Below are 21775 nucleotides of genomic sequence, written 5' to 3'. Positions count from 1 at the left end.
ATCCCTTGACAACATCTGCCATGGATCGGTTCTCAAGGAAGCAAGTGATTAGAAAACAAATTGGGGGTGAGAAACCATAAGAGGGAAGTTTAGAAAGCAAAGATTTGTGCCATACCCTGTCAAATGCTTTGGAGATGTCGAGGGCCACGACGAAAGTTCCCCATAATCCATGAGAGAGGATGACCAAAGATGGGTGCAGTAGGAGAGCAGATCACCAGTAGATCTTGCCTGGTGAAAGCCATACTGGTGATCCGACAAAAGAGAAAGGCGTTCAAGGTGACGGAGAAAATGGGAGTTCAAGATAGTTGCGAAAATCGTAGAGAGGGATGAAGTTGGGGCGATAGCCAGAGGGATTAGAATGGTCACCCTTCTTTGGGATGGGCTGAACCAAGGCATGCTTCCAAGAAGAAGGAAAGGTTTGGGTTTTGAGGCAAAGGCGAAAGAGGCGAGTAAGCGCAGGAGCCAGAGCTTCAGCACACTCACTCAGAACATGAGGGGGGTATTCCATCCAGTCCAAGCGCCTTACTCGCATCCAACCTGGATAACACACCAGCAACCCTCCTAGTGGAGATTATAGGAAAGTGCATAGGTTCAGTAGGAGGAGCAGGGGTGGAATTAGAGGAGAATACGGTCCCAAAGAGATTGGCTTTGTCAGGGGGAAGAGTTGGCTATAGAGTTATCAGGTCGGAAGAGAGGAGGACAAGAAGGAGTGAAGTTATTACAGGTGTTTTTAGTTAAGGACCAGCAGGATTTACTAGTGGGAGAATTAGTCAGGGCAGCGGTCTTTCTTTTTATGAAATTCTGCTTGGCCCTATGAAGAATACTAAAACACTTCAAGTTTTGGGCTTAATCAGCAGTACAGGTCTTGTAATAGATCTTTGTACTAGTACAGTACTGTATGTACAATAGCTAAAACAACTATCTGTGCATACTTTGTGGGAAACTGTGTGAAAACATGGACGATAAATTTTGGTATACGAGGGCTGTCGCAAGTCACACGTAAAATTTTGAAGCATATCGACCCCCACCTGCACAGATATAGTTATTTTAGCTACTGTACATTTCTATTCACATCATTCTCCACCTGAACTGCCCTTATTATATATTAAAATGCAGGGTGTTGATCTTGGACTTTTACCTATGATAACACAACTCATTTAAGTCTCTGTATGGTGAATTTATAATGCCAAGTACTGTATGAAGATTGTACAGGAATTCTTTTTATTTTTACCTTTGCAGTAAATAAACATGGCAAGTGGTGATGCCTTTTTCAAATATGTGACCTTGACTTTTGACCTTTTGTAACCCTGAAAATCACATCAGCCCCTGGGGTCGTTATGGTGGATATTTGCCAAGATTGAATGTTGCAGCATTTTCCATCTTAAAGTTACACTTTTTGTATTTTCAGTTGAAAGTTATTCTGAAAACCTCAATTTTTTTTTAGGTGTGAAATAACCAGAAATGTCTTTCATACCTCTGCATTTGCGTCTTGCATTTAAATGTATTTTCCCCTTTAGGTGTTCCTCAATTTTCTTCCGTGGATTCCCTGTATGTCCAGGCAACAAACTGATATGCCAACTATCATCACGGCAAATTGCATTTGACTTCTTTAGCACAAATTGATTTCTGTAAGTTTTCTCTATGAAAGCAAACATTGCTGTCACTGGATCCTCATTATTCTGTATAGATACATTCAACCTGTGGGTCTCGCTAGAAATGTGAAAATGTAATTTGGGAAGCACTGTTTCAGCCCTTCCTAGTTCCACAGTTTCATTGCAAATACTACACTTCACTGTCAGTGGACAATTTAAGGTAACTGTAAAATCCACACTATGTCCAGTCTCTTCCTGATGTTGCTGTTTAATCTCATTCAGGAGTTTTTCATCCTCTGGTGAGTTCAGCACATCTTGCAAGACTACCGCTGATATACTAATGTCCTCAAGGTCACTGGGCACATTTAAACAGCTAGCTTGATATGAGCAATTGGGTGTGCTTACTGGACTAGACTGTAACATGTGGTGTCCATTAGCAGTTGCTGACAGTGAACTCTGTAAGATGACTCGAGTGGTAAGGTTGTGTGTCTGCTCATTTGACGATTGGTGTGTAGAAATGGGAGCTGGCAAGTTGTCCGGTGCACCTGTTAATGTGATATGAAAGTACATGTACAGTTTATTAAAATTTTCAGTCTGGGACCTGTTCACTTGAATATCAAACAGTACAATATAATATTCTTTTAATTCTCTATTTGTATCCCACAATAATGGTCTAAAATTTTTGCTTGTAATATATTCTTTGTTTACCATTGTAATACAGTATAAAAGGGATTATAGGTGGTACAGCAGTAACATGCATACATTACTAGTATTGTGATATTGTGTATCCTGTACTAAAGTGATTGTTCCTCCCTCCCCCTCTGCTCTTGTCAGCTAACTGCAGACTGTATTCCCTATGTTTTCAGCCTAATGATAACTTTTTTTTTTTTTTGCACATTCTGTATGAATGATTGTGTATCTACCCAAAGTTATGAGTTGAATGCTAACATAGCTCACAGCTCAGCCTCACCTGGTCTGAGTGCTACTGGTTGGCCATTCGGCGACTCGGCTACACAATTACGTGTCCTCTCCCTGGATATTATTCCTCATTATCTCTTGTTTAGGATATTATTTTTTTTTTCTGTTCACTTAGCGATATGTTTTTCAGGAATGCATCCTGATCGCTAAACGATGGATACCTGTGCCCTGTTCTTTACAGCAGTAGTTCCCAGTCTGTGGACTGATGCTGGTCTATGAATTGAGGTTTGCCAGTCTGTTGGATTTCCTTTTTGCTATGGTTTATTTTCTCTATAGATACAGTAATTTCTTAATAAAATATACTTCCCTCAAACTAATTAGCATAGCAATAGGCCAAATATATATATATATATATATATATATATATATATATATATATATATATATATATATATATATATATATATATATATATATATATATATATATATATATATATATATATATATATATATATATATATATATATATATATAAATAAAACATCCACTTTCCACCACTCAACCACATCTTGAGGTGCTTGTCTCAACAAAGCAAGTATGGAGTACACATATTGTATAAATGATAATTAATTATTTAAGACCATTAATGGGTAAAAATTAATTTATATTTAATCTGGCAACTGTCAGTAGCCTCGAGGTGAATGGTAATTTAGTCTTAAGTCAGTCTGGTAGAAGAGAAGAAGGTCTTGCCTTCTGCTCTGCTTTATTTTCTTCTTCTTTTTTTTATCTATACCTGTATATAATACCCTACAGTGCTGAGTAAAGATAATTAGAATGCAGGGATATCCAGTACTGTATGTACATACAGCACACAAAGATTCTTTACAGCTGGGTCCAATGGATTTCAGAATGAGCAGTATATTGTAGCTCCTGTCATAATAGAAGGGTTGGTATGCCTGATTTTAAAATGAACATGTTAATAATATAAAAATATTTGTAGCTCTCTTTATGTTAACCATTGTTTTACACACATTTAGTGACATCCAACCCAAGGAGATATAATGGCAAATAGGAATACGTACTGTAAATATAGCATATGAACAAAGATGAATTGTTACATAGGAATATAACACGCAAAAGGAAGATGGTTGCTATGAAATAGTTAACATATTCAGTACAATATTATAATTGTATTTGATTAAGTGCACTGCAGACTCAGACTCTTGTTCCAGTTTTAAATGAATTTTATGTTTAAATTGCCAAGTGTCAATGTTTGCAATGTATTGCTCGTGCAATCCCAAACCTAATTGTCCTTATATTTGATGTTACAAACATACGAATTATGTTTTGAAACATATGATGAACTCGACTACAAAAGATGCTAACTCCACTTTTAAAACCTCAGTCGTATTCACCTGTTTGAAAGGTCGAATTGTGCTGATTACAAAGAGTAATTTTTTGTTCCTCGAAGCTGCTGTCACTGGGACACCATCCGAGTCAATTATGTAAATTCCTGTCGTGATCTTGGTAATAACTTTGGAGAGTTCCGACCACCCAAGCGACTTACGAGCTGATCAATGGTGAAGAGGATAAATTAAAGAGGCATAGCGAACGACTATTATCACTCTTCACAGTGTGGGCCTAAGCTTTTGGAAAATTACATGGTGAACTGGTGTGTCAGTACCCACCATATTGCTCTGGGTAATAAATTATTAAGATAATGGAGCTAGCAAGAACCACCAGAGAGCTGGCCAGACAAGATTCTACAGCTGAGTTGATGGCCTCCATGCTGCGGAAACTCATTGTATTATCAATGTACGGGGTTCCTAGACGAAATACTAGGTAAATTAAATCTATCTCTGAATAGTCTCTTTCTTTCATGAAAAATTCCTATTTACCCAAGAAGCAAATGTGCCAATGGGGGTTTCTTTGTGTGTGAATCATTCATTATCCCAAAGTGAATGTTAAACATCAAAATTAACATGTTCCACATACAGTACAGTATCTACTTTTTTATATGTTTATCTCTTTACTTCTCTCCCACTTTCGTGTGGGGTGAATCAGGGTATAACGAACCCCAAGGTGCTTCCCTGCATGGAGTACTGTCACCCCATCTGGTCCTCGAGATATGCTAGGGACTGTCAGTTGGTTGAAAATGTCCAAAGGAGGGCCAACAGACTGCAGCTGTCTTGTTTATGCTACAGGTTGGCAAGGGGTGACTAATTGAGGTGTATAAACATCTCAAGGGGCACTACTCAGTCGAGTGTCCATACCTGGAGCTGGCGGACAACCGCCCTGCAAGGGGTCACAGCTCACAGTTAAAGAAGCCACAAGTCCAGAAAACTGTGAGGACAAACTTTTTCGGGGTGAGAATTGTGAACTCTTGGAACAACCTGCTAGAGAGTGTTGTGACGGCACCGAGTGTGAGCAGTTTCAAGACCAGACTTGACTAACACTGGAGTGGGTTCAGATACATTCAGGACCCAGTACTTGCCAACAGTGTGTAACAGAGACGTGACCGACTGCCCGAGCCGATCAGTGGTGAAGAGGATATAAGTAAAAAGTTAAGGAAGAGAGGAAATGACAGAAGAGCTGAGCAGAACAAGTTTAGAAAACAAAAGGAAATGACTGAAACAATACGAAAGCAGAAATTTTCCACACAATTCCTCGTACCTGTATTCATTTACAGGTAAGCCTACATTCCTATATTAAATGTGTTGTTGAAACAAGAAATAGTGTTTAGATCTCAGTACAGCACATTCTTTTTCCAACATGTTAAATCAATCAAGATAAATACCATTCCATTTGTCCAGTAGTCACCGAGGAATGTACTCATGTATAATAATCATCATCTAATTTAATCAAAATGTTCTTTTGTCAAATCACAGTAACAACAACTACTTTCTAATGTATACAACATAACCAGAATGCATGTCCATGACGCATGAGCTCAGGGGAGTTATTTCTTCATTGAATCATGATTTTCATGTATTAAATTGTATCACTAACTATATACAAAAATCAACCTTGCTAATCTTTATCAAATACAGTGAAAAAAAATGTATGAAAGAATATGTCCTTGTTATACCGTACTACCATAATGCATGAAAAAATGGTTGTAAACTCTTAACCTCTTGTGTACCAAAGAACTCAACCTGACTGACTCTTACCATTTAGTGATGATCCACATGAGTCACAGTACTTGTACCTCAAGGGGACGGTCTCTTGGCAGCTTGGGCACTGGGTACTAATCTTCGTGCCGCAGTCTTGGCAGAATTTTGATTTTTCTCGAACCCTTTTTTGGCTACCACAGACACACACCACCTGCAAATTAAAACTTTTACAACAAACATAGTTGTTGTGGATTTAAAATTTGTTTTACAGTATACACTATCTCAAATTAGTAGGATGATAAAATAATTTGGAAATCCCTATCCAAGTCACTATCCTGATCTACCACCCAAGAGGGCCAGAATAAGATTGTGGGGGACTCTGGGTAAACTTTATGTGGAAGGTCCTCATCAAAAGCCAAAATTAAAATTTTGGGATTGGGGATGTGTATTAAAAATTGACAGCCCTCAGTTAATATGTACTGTACGTTTATTTTTGACGGAGTAATACAACTACGTTCATGGAACTTTTTCACCACAATGTAGGGTTCTTTCAAATACAATGCATGTACTGTATACTGGTACATTTCATTCAAGATTGATTTACTTTGACTTTGGTTTCCAGATACACATTGTAGTGAGGCCTTAAAAGGTCCATTCGTACTGGTGATAACACTGGAGCCTTTCCTTGCCCAGTTTTCAACCATTTATTCTGATTTGATATCATCTGGGATTCCTGCGCTTCGAAAATCTAATCTAATACTGATGCTGGGTGAATCATCGTTATCATCTATATGGCTCACCATTTCTATTGTTCATCTGATGTGGACACTAGCTATACAATCTGAATGAACTTCCTTGCTTATGAAGTCTGAATTGTGATGTCATAAATGCCTGAGGTACATTATTGCCGAGTGATTTATTTGGTTGTGGTGTGCTCGAGTATTCTCCATAAGCAGGTACCAAGAAGTGAAATATCTTCTTGAATTTTTCATGGTCAGCTGGCTTGTGATTTGGTTAACTTATGCTTATACTGTACTGTAATGCTTTGCTAATGTTGGTGAAAGGTGTTTATGTTGTACGTAGGATAGTATATATATCTAATAAAGTACATACTGTACTGTATACAAGGCACTCGGTGGAACACTGGTGTATCAACCAACCATGGAGAAGTGCACTTCTAGTCCCAACATAATGACCTCGTTAATCTCTGTAATGTTACCCGGGCTGGGAGGGGAGATACAGTACATGTTTGGGGCACGGAAAATTTTAGTTATATACAGAAATTTTGGCCTTTTGCAATCTGCATGTGATGCATGTAGGTCGCAGGGCCGGTTGAACACCCAACATAAGCACCACAAAGCGTGACCAGTTTGAGGCGCAAGACGCCGTGACATCACTCAACCAATGAGCAGCCTGGGGAACTACCTGGTAATGCTTTTGTTAGAACTCTGCTACTATTGGAAATGGCATGAATAATTCTCCACTATTTTCTGCCTATTTAGTGCTTATCATCCATGCACACCTCTCCTGGGCTGCTGATTATTACATTAACATTTGTAAGAATGATTATTGATCATTTGCTGTATGTTTTAATGTGATCATCTAAGATAAACGTGATCTAATAACTATTCAGACTTGAGCTACCTTAGGTTTTTTAATATACAGCTCCTCCCCAACTTACGACGGGGTTAGGGACCAAAATCCAGGTCGTAAGTTGAAAACGCTTAAATAATACATAGAAAATCTAAAATGGGTGTCTTTTTTTCTTCTCAGCACCACAAAACTCTCACTTTTAAGCTTGCCAGCTATTTTAAAGTGAATTACAAACGAAAATTTTCTCTGTGTACTGACGTTGGGACTCGAAAGTACGTAATTTGACAAAATTTTGGTATGACTGAGGCAGGTCGTAAGTGCGAGTAGTCGTAAGTCGGGGAGGAGCTGTACATGCAGTATATTGTAAAACTACATTAAACTACACTAGAATCATTAAAGTTGTATGGTTGGTTATAAAGTACAGTTGGTCCTCACATTAAGCGGTCCCGCAATCCGCGTTTCACCGTTACCGCGGTGCCTTGCCAGAACCTAACATTTTCACATTTCGCGGTCGCGAACGCCATTCCACGGAGAGTGTCCGGCGCGACGCTATTTTTAGATTTGCCCCACGCGCCACCCCGCCTGCCCGCCTGCCTGCCTCTCCCTCCTCCCTCCTCCTCCTCCCTCCGCTTGGGCAAGCGGCGCGGTAAGGTTGCGCAGTGTGTCTTTGTTGCGTTATCACTGACGTCATATGACGTATCAGACCTGTGATTGGCCATGCATCCCTACCCTCCTCTGCTGCTAGCTGTAATTGGCTTAAAGTATTATGACGTGTCCACCCGGGGCAGGGAGGGAGGGAGGAGAGACGACGCTTGACCTAGCCGCGACAGTTTCATCCCTCAAGGCCACTCCGTGTTATCGCGCATCCATTGTTCCGTAAAATGGCTTCCGCCGGACCACCACCCCCAGAGAAAAACCTTTCCTTACCTGGACCCAGCGGCACTAAGCCAAAGAGGACACGACGTTCCTTAAGCTATGAGGTGAAGTACCAAATTATTCAAGATTTGGAGAAAGGAACACGGCAAGTTGATCTCGCGCGCCAGCATGGCGTCAACGAATCTACGATCCGGACTATAAAGAAGGATTCAGCCAAGATAAAGGAGCACATGAAGATCACAAAGTCTACAGGTGCTTCTATGATCAAGTATTTTCACAACCGGGTGCTTCTCAAGACAGAAAAATTACTTGTGAGGTACTTGGTGCGTCAGGCGCGACGCAACATGGCGGTCGACACGCGCTCTGTGAAGGACTACGCACGTGAACTGTACATGGCAGTGGCACGAAAGATGGGAACTTCAGAGCCCAAACCCTTTACTGCTTCCTGGGTGGTTACAGAGGTTTAAGATCCGGAACAAGATCACCAATATAAACATTGGTGGTGAAGAAGCGAGTGCTGATCGTGCTGCGGCTCGGGAATTTCCTCCGTTTTTACGTGAGATTATGGAGGAAGGACAGTACAGTGACGACCAGGTGTTTAACATGGACGAATCTGGTCTTTTCTGGAGAAAACTACCTTCCAAGTCCTACATTGTGAAGAATGCCAGCAGGATTCGGGGCCGGAAAATGCAGAAGGAACGCATCACCGTCCTGTTTGCCACCAATGCCTCCGGTACCTGTAAGCTCAAGTTATCGGTGATCCACACAGCCCGCAAGCCGCACGCCTACAAAACCATGGACATGACCAAGCTAAATGTCCACTGGCTGACAGCACGTAAGGCATGGATGTTCTCTACACTGTCCCTCTCCTGGTTTGATGACTGTTTTGTTCCCGATGTAAAAAAATTCTGTGAGCAACAGAATGTCCCATTTAATATTTTGTTGCTGCTGGACAACGCACCAGGACACTCGCCCCTACTGTTAGATCGTCACCCCAACGTAAAAGTGGTCTTCCTTCCTCCCAACACTACGTCTATATTACAGCCCATGGACCAGGAGTTGATTTGCAATGTGAAAGCTGCATTCTCAACAAAAAAATTCCAGCTCCTGAACGACTACACCAACACCAGGGAAGAGTTGCGTGACCTGAGTGACACCACCACCGATAGCAAGAGCGACGAAGATGAGGAACAACGGTTAGAACAGCAAAAAATACTCTTCAAACAATTCTGGAGAGTATTTAACATCAAGAAAGCTGTGGACATCTTGGTGGAGTCATGGGATCAGCTGTCTATTGCTACAATTCGTCACGCATGGAGACATGTGTTGCATGGAATACCAGGTGAGAGGAGGAGTCAATCTGTGACTGGTGAGGTTCAGAATGTTGCAGTAGCAGTGGACCTTGCCAGAGAAGCTGCGCAGACTGTTACAGTTCCAGGCTTCTCCGAGACCACCAACGACGACATCCTGGAGGTGATCAGAAATCCTGAAGTGACTGCCGACGAGATGTTGGAAGAAGAACACGTCAGTGAAGAGGAGGAAGAAGGTGCGTCAGTCTCCGAAGAACACAGTTTAAGTCATAGTGATATTAAGTGTGCCATGGAGTTTGCAGAGAAAATTAAGTCCGTCCTTTCCCGCGACAATGACGATGACCGCTATGAAGTCTTCCATAACCGGCTGGTGCAGGCTATGGAGCCGTACATCACGGTGTATCACGACAACATCAACGCCAGCCGTCAGCAAAGCATAACAGATTTCTTCACCCGCAACCCACCACAGCCAGCCCAAGCCAGTGATAGTGACAGTGAAGTTGACTTTGAGGGATTTGTCAGGGAAGCCCTGACAACTGTAAGTGACAGTGATGATGATTCACCTAGTAATGGTGATTCACCTGAGGGCCAGTAATCTGCCCTCTGCCTCGGAACCAGCCTCCATCCCCGTATGCCGACCCATCTCTTCTACTACCGTAAGTGTTCCACAAAATTTTTAGTTTTTTAACCTATTCTTTATTTTTCCTATGTTAACCTTTATCTTTCCTAACCTAACCTCTTCTATATTACTTGTTTTTTCATACCATCATAAAGTTAAGATAAAATTTTTACTACAACATAGTTGTGTGTCGTCAAAAAGTGGAGTTTGGGGATCGGCCTGGACTCCATTTCAATTAATCCCATATGTTATGTTATTCACTTTCCGCGTTCCTCACTTTCCGCGGGACCCTCTGGGTTACATTAACCGCGTAATGTGAGGACCAACTGTATTAATAAAAAACAATGTACACTAAGTTTGACATTGATTATCTCAAAATGTGATTTTGGCGCTTCTGTCGGTGTTCGACCGATGATAGAAAGTGGAAGAAGATTTCACAGTGAAGTTTTATGGTAAGTTATGGAGGGACGTCAAACAGTTCACTTGTGTGGCTGGTGCAGAACATAACTTTTAGTGATGCTGGTGGAGGAGATAATGTTAATAGTATTGCTTGTGAACTAGAATACTTCATGATAGGCACATAAGTGTAAGCAACCCAAGATACAGTACCGTATTAAACTATAATACTGCGGATGTAGGCTATACATACTACTAGTATACTGTATGGCCAGATTTTTTTAAATTACAGTATCTGGTAAGTCCAGTATGAGGCTGGATAGTAAATTCACTATCCGGTGCACCCCTACAGTTCATCTCCTATGATTGAAGTTTAAACCAGTGATAAATTTCTACTAACCTTCTGTGATGGAGAGCCCCCAAGGTGACCTCTCGTCAATTTTTTCATCTGAAAAAAAAACCTTACCTCCTGCATCTCCTGTGTCATCGTCACTCTCTGGGTACTCGAGTCCATTATACTTGGTGATCTTGTAGCTTCTCCAAAGGGCACTTTGTTTGGTGATGATGCAATGGAGGTCTTTCTTGGTGATGACTGGTATGGTGTTGGCATCATAGCGTTTGCTGTCAATGATCCTTTAGTTTTCAGAGATATATCCAGAAACATATCTGCTGGTGTCTCCATCCATGGTTTTTTCATGGGCCAAATAGATGCCCTACTTTGATTTACATCACTCCCCAGCAAAAGGAGATGCAGACCTCTCCGAAATATATCCACCTGATGGTCTTCTTTTAACCCAGTTAGCCATTTTATCCAACCCATTTTAATGCGTATCCTTTTTTGGGTTTGCAGAGTTTCAAGAAAGTTCATGAGACTTTCCCTGGCGACATGGTTTGACACGTTCTTCAGAATTAAATAATAGTTACAGCCCTCATTTGTACTCTCTGTAGTAGTCCCTAGAGTTAATCTTGGATTCCAGTTCCTCAGGAATTCTTGTCTCAGGTTGATGCTTCTGGACCAACATGTAACTTCATCTATGACTGCTTCTAATGAGTCATAAATCTGCATCTGTAAAATGAACCACCTTCCATGAATTTGGTGTCCATTTTTGCTTTCGGGAATTACATTATTTGTTGACACTGACCACAATGTCTCAGGTGTGGCCTCGTCCCCAACAGTCTGGGAGTATAATGTTGGCTGTTGGGTAGCAGCAGCATCAACCTCAGTTTCACTTTGGTCTCTTACAGGCAGTGGTGCATAGTCAGAAGACCCCTCTGTGAATAGTTAAATTAAAATTTTAATTCATATTTGAAAATTAAATTTGATAGATTAACTGATTAATCAATATTATTACCCACTTTGTCAGAAAATAAATCACGTAATGTGCCATAGACTATAAATTAACTTACCTTGTATATCATTAGAGCTGAAGAGACTAGGGCTAAATGGTCTAGGTGATGGATCTAGGTGTTGGAACTCTTCTTCAAGTGGTTCTACTTTTTTAGGTGTGGTGAATATGTCTCGCATATGAACAGTCTGCATTAGTTTTAGAGGCTTGGGAGTCTTGCCTGTTGGAGTCCTGAAGGTGAATTCACGTGCAGATGCGTCCTCGATGCAAGATGCCAACAAATTGTCTTCCTCTGTTATGATTAGAGAACTGTCTAACACTAAATCATAGGTCTTCTTTGTCCATGGTGGATTCACTGGTGTAACTAAGGCTTCACTTTTTTTCCAGTTTGTTTCAGTGAGGAGTAGAGGAAGACTTGTTAGCTGCATGTTGACCTGGATGTCTTGGTCATCTCCAGTAAGCCACCTCACCCAGCCCATGTGGAGCTCTAATTTACATTCACTTATCATATTGTTGATGCAGTTTACAAGACTCACCTTTGTAATGTGGTCTGACACATTCTTCAGGATCAAGTAGTAGTTGTGGTCTTGGGTCATGCTTTGTACCGTCATTCCGAATGTTAAAGTTGGGTTCCAGTGTCTTAGGGGGTCTTGGCTTAGGTCGACATTATGGGACCAGCCATCAAATATTTCCATGATGGCTTGTATATGGTCGTATGTCTTCATCTGCATCACATACCACCTGCCATGAATTTTCTCTCCATCTTGATTCTCAGGGGGTGGATTTTCCGCCCACATCGACCACATGGCGAAGCCTTGTCTTGGAGAGTGTGGGTGTGGGCGGCTGGCTGTGGTATTGGCAGCAGAAGAATCTCCTGTGTGGGGTACAACAGTATGTCAGTCACACAATTCAAACTACAAGTACTGTACTGTGTTATGAATTTTAGAAGTGAAATTGTAGTATTATCTTAGCACAGTAGAACTTCGATATTCACATTTTCTTGCTTCCCGAATTTCCATATTCATGATCAAGTAAATGTATACCAACTACCCATACACAACCCTTGACTTATAGTACAGTAGTATTTGCAAATTTTCAAGGGGTTGAAATCCATGCCTCTTCGGGGCAAAACTGCTACTGTATCTTAAAACATGTAAATATCGTAATCCAGGAAATATCATCTATTAAATGTGTAATGTACGTTGAGAGTAAAGCCACTTTCACCTCCAAAATACCACTTTCAAATTAACTTAACCTGAGAATAAATTTTAACATTATTGATTATTCTATAGAACATTAAGGTAAATTCTCACTCAATTTAACCTCCATGTTATGTTTAGTATGTTGAATTACATATTTTAACACCACTTCAATTTAGTACTGTACTTGAAATTCTTTAGTTAAATGACTATAATTACTGTACAGTATTAGGTATCTTCCTAATAAATATTAAATAAGGCTCAGGACATTGACGTCACGTGCATTGATGAGATGAATATACAATACTACTCGTTTGAACTCGGAACCAAACTCTAGGATTTAAACTTCATTATACATAGATTTACGTGCATTGAGACATCTGACGGAGCTGTGTTATGTGAATAATATCCATTACCCATTTACCTCTTTATACATGTCCTGTACATATATCTTCATTAATGCTGCTAATCTTAGTTCATCACAATGCAACCTTTACTTTCACCATTTATTCATTAAAATTGGCTTTTAATGGTCATAACGCCGTGTTGTGTACTGCATTGAACTTTTTTTTCTTTTTCTTTTTTAATCTTACTTGTGGAAACAGGCAAATGTAGTACCCATATTCAAAAAGAGAGACAGAGCATCAGCGTCAAATTATCGGCCGATCAGTTTGACGTCAGTAGTGGGGAAATTTCGTGAATCAATTATAGCAGATAGCATCCGATCGCATCTAGAGAAAAGCAAATTAATATACGACTCTCAACATGGGTTTACGAAGGGAAAATCTTGTCTAACAAATCTGCTGACGTTTTTTAGGAAAGTCTTCGAGGTAGTAGATAATGATGAAAATTACGATGTTATTTACTTAGACTTTAGCAAAGCATTTGACAGAGTACCGCATCAGAGGCTTCTGAGAAAAATTAAGGCTCATGGTATGGAGGGGAAAGTTTTAAATTGGATAAAATCATGGCTCACCGATAGAACGTAGAGGGTCAGCGTAGATGGTGTTAAATCTGAGTGGGGCCGTGTAACCAGTGGGGTTCCCCAGGGGTCAGTACTAGGCCCACTCTTGTTCATAATCTACATAAACGATCTAGATACTGGGATCAGCAGTGACATAAGCAAGTTTGCGGATGACACCAAAATACGGTGGCAGATTAATTCAGGTGCAGGATGCAAATGCATTACAGGAAGATCTAAATAAACTGCAGGGGTGGTCTGAAAAATGGCAAATGAAATTCAACACCAGCAAGTGCAGTGTACTTAATATTGGAAGTACAAATACTGATAATGTATACAGCCTTAACAACATCAACCTAGAGAAGTCGACTTGTGAAAGAGACCTAGGGGTACTTGTAAGCCCGGACCTACGGCCTAGAAAACAGTGCGTTAATGTTCGAAATAAGGCAAACAGAGTATTGGGTTTTATATCTAGAAGTGTAAGTAACAAGAGTGCAGAGGTCTTATTGCAACTATATCTTGCGCTAGTTAGGCTGCACCTCGATTATGCGGTTCAGTTCTGGTGCCCCTATTATAGAATGGATATAAATTCACTAGAGTCGGTGCAGCGAAGAATGACAAAAATGATTCCGGGACTTAGAAACCTTCCATATCAGGATAGGTTAAAGAAACTTAACTTGCATTCCCTAGAAAGACGAAGAGTGCGGGGAGATATGATAGAAGTATTTAAGTGGGTGAAAGGAATCAATAAAGGGGATATAGATAAAGTTCTTATAATATCCGAGCAGGATAGGACTCGGAGCAACGGATTCAAGTTGGATAAGTTTCAGTTTAAGAGGGAGATAGGAAGAAACTGGTTCACAAATAGGGTGGTGGACGAGTGGAACAAGCTTAGCAGCTTTGTAGTAAGTGAGGGAACTCTGGAAAGTTTCAAAAGGAGTCTAGATAGATTCATGGATGATAAAGAGTGGTAGTAACTCTCGACAGGAGCTGCCCTGCACAGGCCAACCGGCCTATTGCAGACTCCTTATTTTCTTATGTTCTTATGTTCTCTGTGACTTATACTATGCCTTCTCTGTGACTTATTCAATACTTTGTCCGATTATTCCTTCATGTTTCTATGCCATACCATGTACTATATACCTATGTCATGCCATGTGTACCGATTTCATGCCATGTGTACCGATGTCATGCCGTGTGTACTTGTCATACCATGTGTACCTATGCCATGTCATGTGTACCTGTGTCATACCATGTATACCTATGCCATGTCATGTGTACTTATGTCATGCCATATATACCTATGCCATGTCTACCTACATCATACCATGTGTACCTATGTCATGCCATGTGTCCTTAAACTTTTGTGCAAGACAATTTGACACAACGGACGAAGGATTTTGATAACCCTGCTAAGACAACAGGAGTCGCAGTGTTCAATTTGAAAGTCATCGGTCCCCTCCATATACTACCTTTTGGGGCGAGTGTACCTACATTAAGTCTTGTAGCCTGAGGAGAATTGTGTATAATAATAATAATTGACGGTTTATTGAAAAAGTTCTGCAGCCCGAAGGCTGAAAATATACATTGGACATAAATGACTTATTACATACATAGGTGGTTTAACAAAAGCCTTCATTAGAGAAAGGTAAAGGAACATACAGTGAACATACAGATTATTGTAGGTGTTGAACAGCAAAAACGTAGTGTAGTAACTCCCTCCCAGATGGTGTTAGGAGGGACCTCACAGATGGTGTTATGAGGGGCCTCACGTGGTGTAGTAATTCCCTCACAGATGGTGTTATGAGGGGCTTCACGTGGTGTAGTAAATCCCTCACAGATGGTGTTATGAGGGGCCTCACGTGGTGTAGTAATTCCCTCACAGATGGTGTTATGAGGGGCCTCACGTGGTGTAGTAATTCCCTCACAGATGGTGTTATGAGGGGCCTCACGTGGTGTAGTAATTCCCTCACAGATGGTGTTATGAGGGGCCTCACGTGGTGTAGTAATTCCTCACAGATGGTGTTATGAGGGGCCTCACGTGGTGTAGTAACTCCCTCAAAGATGGTGTTATGAGGGGCATCACGTGGTGTAGTAATTCCCTCACAGATGGTGTTATGAGGGGCCTGACGTGGTGTAATAATTCCCTCACAGATGGTGTTATGAGGGACCTCACGTGGTGTGGTAATTCCCTCACAGATGGTGTGATGAGGGACTTGACGTGGTGTAGTAATTCCCTCACATATGGTGTTATGAGGCCTCACGTGGTAGTAATTCCTCACAGATGGTGTTATGAGGCTCACGTGGTAGTACCTCACAGATGGTGTTATGAGGGGCCTCACGTGGTGTAGTAATTCCCTCATGGAGGAGGCCTCACGGTGTGTAGTAACCTTCACATATGGTGTTATGAGGCCTGACGTGGTGTAGTAATTCCCTCACAGATGGTGTTATGAGGGGCCTCACGTGGTGTAGTAACTCCTTCACATATGGTGTTATGAGGGGCCTCACGTGGTGTAGTAATTCCTCACAGATGGTGTTATGAGGGGCCTCACGGTGTAGTAACCTCACAGATGGTGTTATGAGGGCCTCACGTGGTGTAGTAATTCCCTCACAGATGGTGTTATGAGGGGCCTCACGTGGTGTAGTAATTCCCTCACAGATGGTGTTATGAGGGGCCCTCAAGTGGTGTAGTAATACCCTCACAGATGTTATGAGGGGCCTCACGTGGTAGTAACTCCTTCACATATGGTGTTATGAGGGGCCTGACGTGGTGTAGTAATTCCCTCACAGATGGTGTTATGAGGGGCTCACGGTGTAGTAACTCCTTCACATATGGTGTTATGAGGGCCCACTGGTGTAGTAATTCCTCACAGATGGTGTTATGAGGCCTCACGTGTAGTAATTCCCTACAGATGTGTTATGAGGGCCTCAAGTGGTGTAGTAATTCCTCACAGATGGTGTTATATGGTGTGGTTCCAGGCCTTCCTATCGAGACGGATTAACACATCGCTGGTTGTTGGGTCTCACGGGCCGTTATCACTGGGTACCTGGGACCTCACTGTGTGAAGGTTAACTTGGGTACGACTGTTACTGTTGAGTTGTTCTCACTGACTTAGCACCGTTCACCACTGTTCACCTCTGTTTAACACTGGTTCCATTCCTTACCTAAATGAAACAGCAACTTCTGGCGAGAACATGTTGATATTCCGGTGGGGAGGAGGGTTCAGGGGGTGGTATGGGCCAACAGTTGACCTGGCTGGCCCGAGAGGAGCGCCAGGCACGCCTCGACCCTTCGCTGGTCAAGGATGTAGTGTCCTTCGGTGGTCAAGGATGTATATGCGTTGGGTGTGTGTGTCATGTATATGCGTGGTGTGTGTGTGTATATATATATATATATATATATATACATCACACGGGGAAAATGGACAACGAGCTCCGTTGTTTCCATTTTCCGTGTGATTTTATCAAGATTTATCTTATCCACGTTTTCATTGTGGATTTACATGAAATATATATATATATATATATATATATATATATATATATATATATATATATATATATATATATATATATATTATATATATATATATATATATATATATATATATATATGCAAGTAAATCACTGTAGGTGCGCGTGATCTAGGTATATGCTGATAACCACAAGGAAGAAGAAACACGAAGTTCCCAAGCGCTTTGTGTAATTCACATCTTCAGGGGTGAGTACAGACTAGAGAGAGTAATACAAATCAAGGTGTATATATAGAGGAGGGTGAGACCAGGTCCACAATGGTCAGGTATTAGGTAATGACCTTACTAATCTTTAAATAGCACACAACGGTTGGTGGTCAGGGTCAGATGGTCATGACCCGGCCTTCTCACCTGATCACAAATCTTCTTAATTACAAAATTGTCCAGCTTGTATATGCCGTTACTCAAATATGTTGGATGCTTCGGTATGTTTAATAAGACTAGATTCTATGATGTTTCTACTATCAATTGAATTACATGGTAATATTGAGGAGGCATTATCCCAGTCAATGCAATGCTTGTTATCCTCAAATGAACAAACAGAGCATTGGATTCCTGGCCTGTCCTAACACTGTATTTGTGTTGTTTAATCTTTAGCTGCAAGATCTTTACCTGTCTGGCCTAAGAAACATATTACATTCCTTGCAAGGAACTTTATAAATGCAACCAATTGTGTTGTTGGGAGTTCTTGATTAACATTTGTTTAACAGTGCATGAGTTTTTAAATGCCACATTGACGTTCCAGGTTTTAGCTGTGCAGGAATGTGTGAGAAATTTTGTGAAATGGTAATATTAAGATATTCTTATGGTCATGGGTGGGCTTGGGGTCAGTTCTATAAAAGTTTTCTTTTGTAATGTTTACATTTGTCTATGAAAGATCTAGGGTATTTAAGGTTTGAGCCAATATTATATATATATTTGTATTCCTCATCGATGAATTCTGGACTGCAAATTCTCAAGGCACGTAAAACGTTGTTGAAAATACTGACTGTTTGACTTTATTATGGTGGGTAGAATAATAATGAATGTATGAACACACATTAGTTGGTTTTCTATAAATACTGAACTTAAAAGTGTTACCTATTCTGTGTATCAGACAGTCTAGAATGGCAATTTACAGTCTTGCTCTAATTCCACAGTGAATTTGATCGAGGAGGCTAAGTTGTTGTTGTAGGAAAGCTTTTAGGTGCTGTGGTTAATAGCAGTATATATATATATATATATATATATATATATATATATATATATATATATATATATATATATATATATATATATACATAATTGTTGAGTGTGTGTTTCTTGTCGTCTGTGTAGTAATGATTTATATTTATTCTGTAACCCGATGGGAGTCCACGAAGATACCTGACCTCGGGGACCTGGTAGAGTTGCACTACACATTCCATTCAAGCGGGGATCGGACGGGAGCCACCATGGTGTGTGTGTTGGTACGTACAGTATATGGGATGTGACACAGCGTGGCTGAATAACTAACACAGACACTCATAAAATGTGTTAAGAAAGAAAACCAGTCCAAGAACGGAGTAATGGTACGAAGGATATAAGAGAAAACGGTGAGCAGTGATTCGTTTTCTTTGTTAACAATTACGGCTGACTTCGCTAAGATTTTGAGGTGCCTTTATTTTTCTTCATCTCTTATAAACTTACTGGTTAGTAGCCTCTAACGGCTGTCTTTGATTGAATCTATATAATGCATACTGTGTTTTGTATGTCTGCACTGTTCATAATCATAGTAATGGTATGGGAACTTAATGACAAGTTTAACAATAAAATTTTATATCCATTATTCAATCTAATCTCATTTAGGTGTTCAAATACTGTACTTGTGTTAATAACCCCTTTCTCTTATTTCGTATTATCAGGGCAGCTATTAAAGTTTACGTCTCTTAATAAATAGGGCGAGGGACTCGGTTAAAATAATTGATTTGGAATTATTTGTGAACAGTTCCTGCAGTCACTTATCATGCTTAACCAATGTGAAGTTATATGACGAATTTACACATCACCATTCGGAGAACTTCTCTTAAGAACTTCACCATCATCAGGTGGCAGTGTTTGGTACATCTGAGACCTAGCAAACCTACAGTTCTCCATGGAAGTAGGGTGGGGAAGGTGTATGTGCTGTACATTATCACACTCACCCTTTGCCATATACACACGCAGAGTTGTGGGACAGAGCTTCTGATGGTATACCGTTTATAAAGTAAAATGCACAGCCAGATAGTGATGGCACTTTACTGAAGGTCACCCCCACACTGTGTCCCACAAGGTATCGGCAATAAAAACATTTGCTTTATCCATCTGTTGCACCACAGGAAATATAACAAATGTACCACTGAAGACATGTCAGAAACATACCTGTTGTTGGTCAGTCTGTAAATTATGACAGTGGGAAGAATAACAAGTGTGCGAATGTCACAAATACAATTACAGCACTCAATCTAGAAAATGGCCACATAGCTGAGCGTCCCGAGCACTGACGGGGTGATGCCTCGCTGCCAAGAAATGATTGCTAAGTTGTGCTGGTGGTCTCAGTAATCGACAGGCTTTTGTAATAACCATTTCTGTTTTATGATTCGCAATGTGTGTGTAGAGGAACTATAATACGAGAACTAATGTTTGGTATGATATTTATTTGCATTGCCGTAATGGTAACTGCGAAAAATGTATGGTACAGTACGAGAGTAAGCGTTGATACGTCACCCGTGCAGATCATGTTTGTGTATACGATGCGCACTGTCGCCAGACGTACGATAAAGACTGAATAACCGGTTACATGTTTGACTTGGCTATTTATCTCATTTGTAATAATACGTTCACAACACATTTGACTTAAACAACCTCTTATCTACACCATGAGTTGGTTATATTTGTTTAGTTCACGTCTACTGCAATATTTAGATGTTACTAAAGGTGTCTCACAACGTCAGGTCCTATACAGCACAGCAACAGTCACGTGGGTGTGGTACATTTACTTCTTTTTTTTTACCGTATTTACCCTATGACCACCCAAACTAAGTAGTGGCCATGCCGAGGGAAGGTGGCCTGTGTAGGATCCTTCGCATTGTGTCTACTCCTGAAATGGTTACTATTCCCATTTGGTCTAGGTTAGGTTATGTTGGGTAAGGTTAGGTTAAGATAGGTTCGTCTAGGCTTGGTTTGGCTAGAGTAGTTTAGGTCAAACTCGGTTAGGTTAGGTTATGTAAACTTACTTTCAGAGATCATTACGGTAACTGATAGTGGACATTTAAAAGTGAATTCCAAGTATATACACAAATTGTTGTATACAGTATTACAGATTTACAATACTCAGCATTTTCGTTTGAAGGAAAATAAATTTGAGGAATAGATATACTGTCAACCGGTCTATCGATAATTTGATTAAGGTTGAGTCTGAAGAACAGCCCGGTAGTGATTGGCTCGTTACGTCTGAAATTGTATTACGAAATTGCTTCCCGGCTCACCAAGACATGTCTGGTAACATTTCCCCCCTAGAGACCACGCATTGTTTAGGTAGAGTCTTGGTGCAATTTATGAACCATTTTCGCCGTCATTTTTGTGGTGTAACTTACGTGAGGCAGTTGGCAGTCTTTGCATTTACAGTTTTGGCGGAAAAAAGTTGTTGGGAGTTTGGGCTCCCTGCTTAGTTGTCATCTTGGTGTGATTGTGTGAGGTAGTAGTGGTGATTAAATGTGGTGATTGTGGTGAAGGTGGTAAAGGATGTGATGATAAAGGTTATGGTGGTGGTGGTGGTGAGAGAGTGTGATAGTGAATTTGTGTGTGTGTGTGTTACTGAACGGGTCAAGTGCAGACCTCAGTGTTTGAACTAGTTGACCCCCTCAATATTGTTACTGATAATGGACAGTCATATCATATCACCTGTATTGCGATTCCGATCACCTGAAGATCCCCCCCCCCTACCTGCGTATTTCACCTGAAGATTCATCCCCACCACATTACATCACGTATTTCTCCTCTTAACTTTTTTTATTCTTTCTCATTGTTCAATCTCTTCTCATCTTCACTCTTCGTTGTCTCTTCCCTTTTCTTATTTTCTTCTCATTTCTTCCTCTTTGTATTTTTCATTTTTTCTATATCTCTTCTTCTAATTTCCCTTTCTTCTTTCTTTTTATTTTCCTTCTTCTTTCTTCTTCATACTATAAAAAAAAATCGTGAAAACAAAACTGCAAAGGAAACCACAGCAGTCTAGTCAGAAGCAGGAGGCGGAAGAGGGGGGGGGAGGGGAGGTGCGAGGGAGAGGACATGAGATTTGTAAGTCAAGAGTACCAGAAGGGG

General features: G+C 40.6%; 1 protein-coding gene across 1 annotated transcript; it reads right to left on the bottom strand.

Annotated features, from left to right (window-relative positions):
• Positions 1–358: 358 nt before the first annotated feature.
• On the bottom strand, positions 359–19963 carry LOC121877543. Its single transcript, XM_042383338.1, has 5 exons — positions 19838–19963; positions 11827–12639; positions 10886–11691; positions 5683–5836; positions 359–2137 (listed from the first exon to the last, which is right to left on the bottom strand). The coding sequence occupies exons 2-5, from the start codon at positions 12569–12571 to the stop codon at positions 1416–1418; spliced, it is 2427 nt and encodes an 808-aa protein (XP_042239272.1). The 5' UTR covers positions 12572–12639; positions 19838–19963; the 3' UTR covers positions 359–1415.
• Between the last annotated feature and the right edge of the window lie 1812 nt (positions 19964–21775).

This window comes from Homarus americanus, unplaced genomic scaffold (genome assembly GCF_018991925.1).
Source record: "Homarus americanus isolate GMGI-L3 unplaced genomic scaffold, GMGI_Hamer_2.0 scaffold14655, whole genome shotgun sequence".
Taxonomy (NCBI): domain Eukaryota; kingdom Metazoa; phylum Arthropoda; class Malacostraca; order Decapoda; family Nephropidae; genus Homarus; species Homarus americanus.
This window is presented reverse-complemented; position numbering and strand designations above follow the sequence as displayed.

What these genes read in the sequence shown, in the direction of transcription:
- LOC121877543 (XM_042383338.1), bottom strand. Translation starts at nt 12,571, where the DNA reads ATGTGGTCGATGTGGGCGGAAAATCCACCCCCTGAGAATCAAGATGGA. An exon ending in CAGCTCTAATGATATACAAG is followed by an intron (nt 11,692 to 11,826) that starts GTAAGTTAATTT and finishes AACTATTCACAG; the next exon opens with AGGGGTCTTCTGACTATGCA. An exon ending in TGACACAGGAGATGCAGGAG is followed by an intron (nt 5,837 to 10,885) that starts GTAAGGTTTTTT and finishes TTTAATTTGCAG; the next exon opens with GTGGTGTGTGTCTGTGGTAG.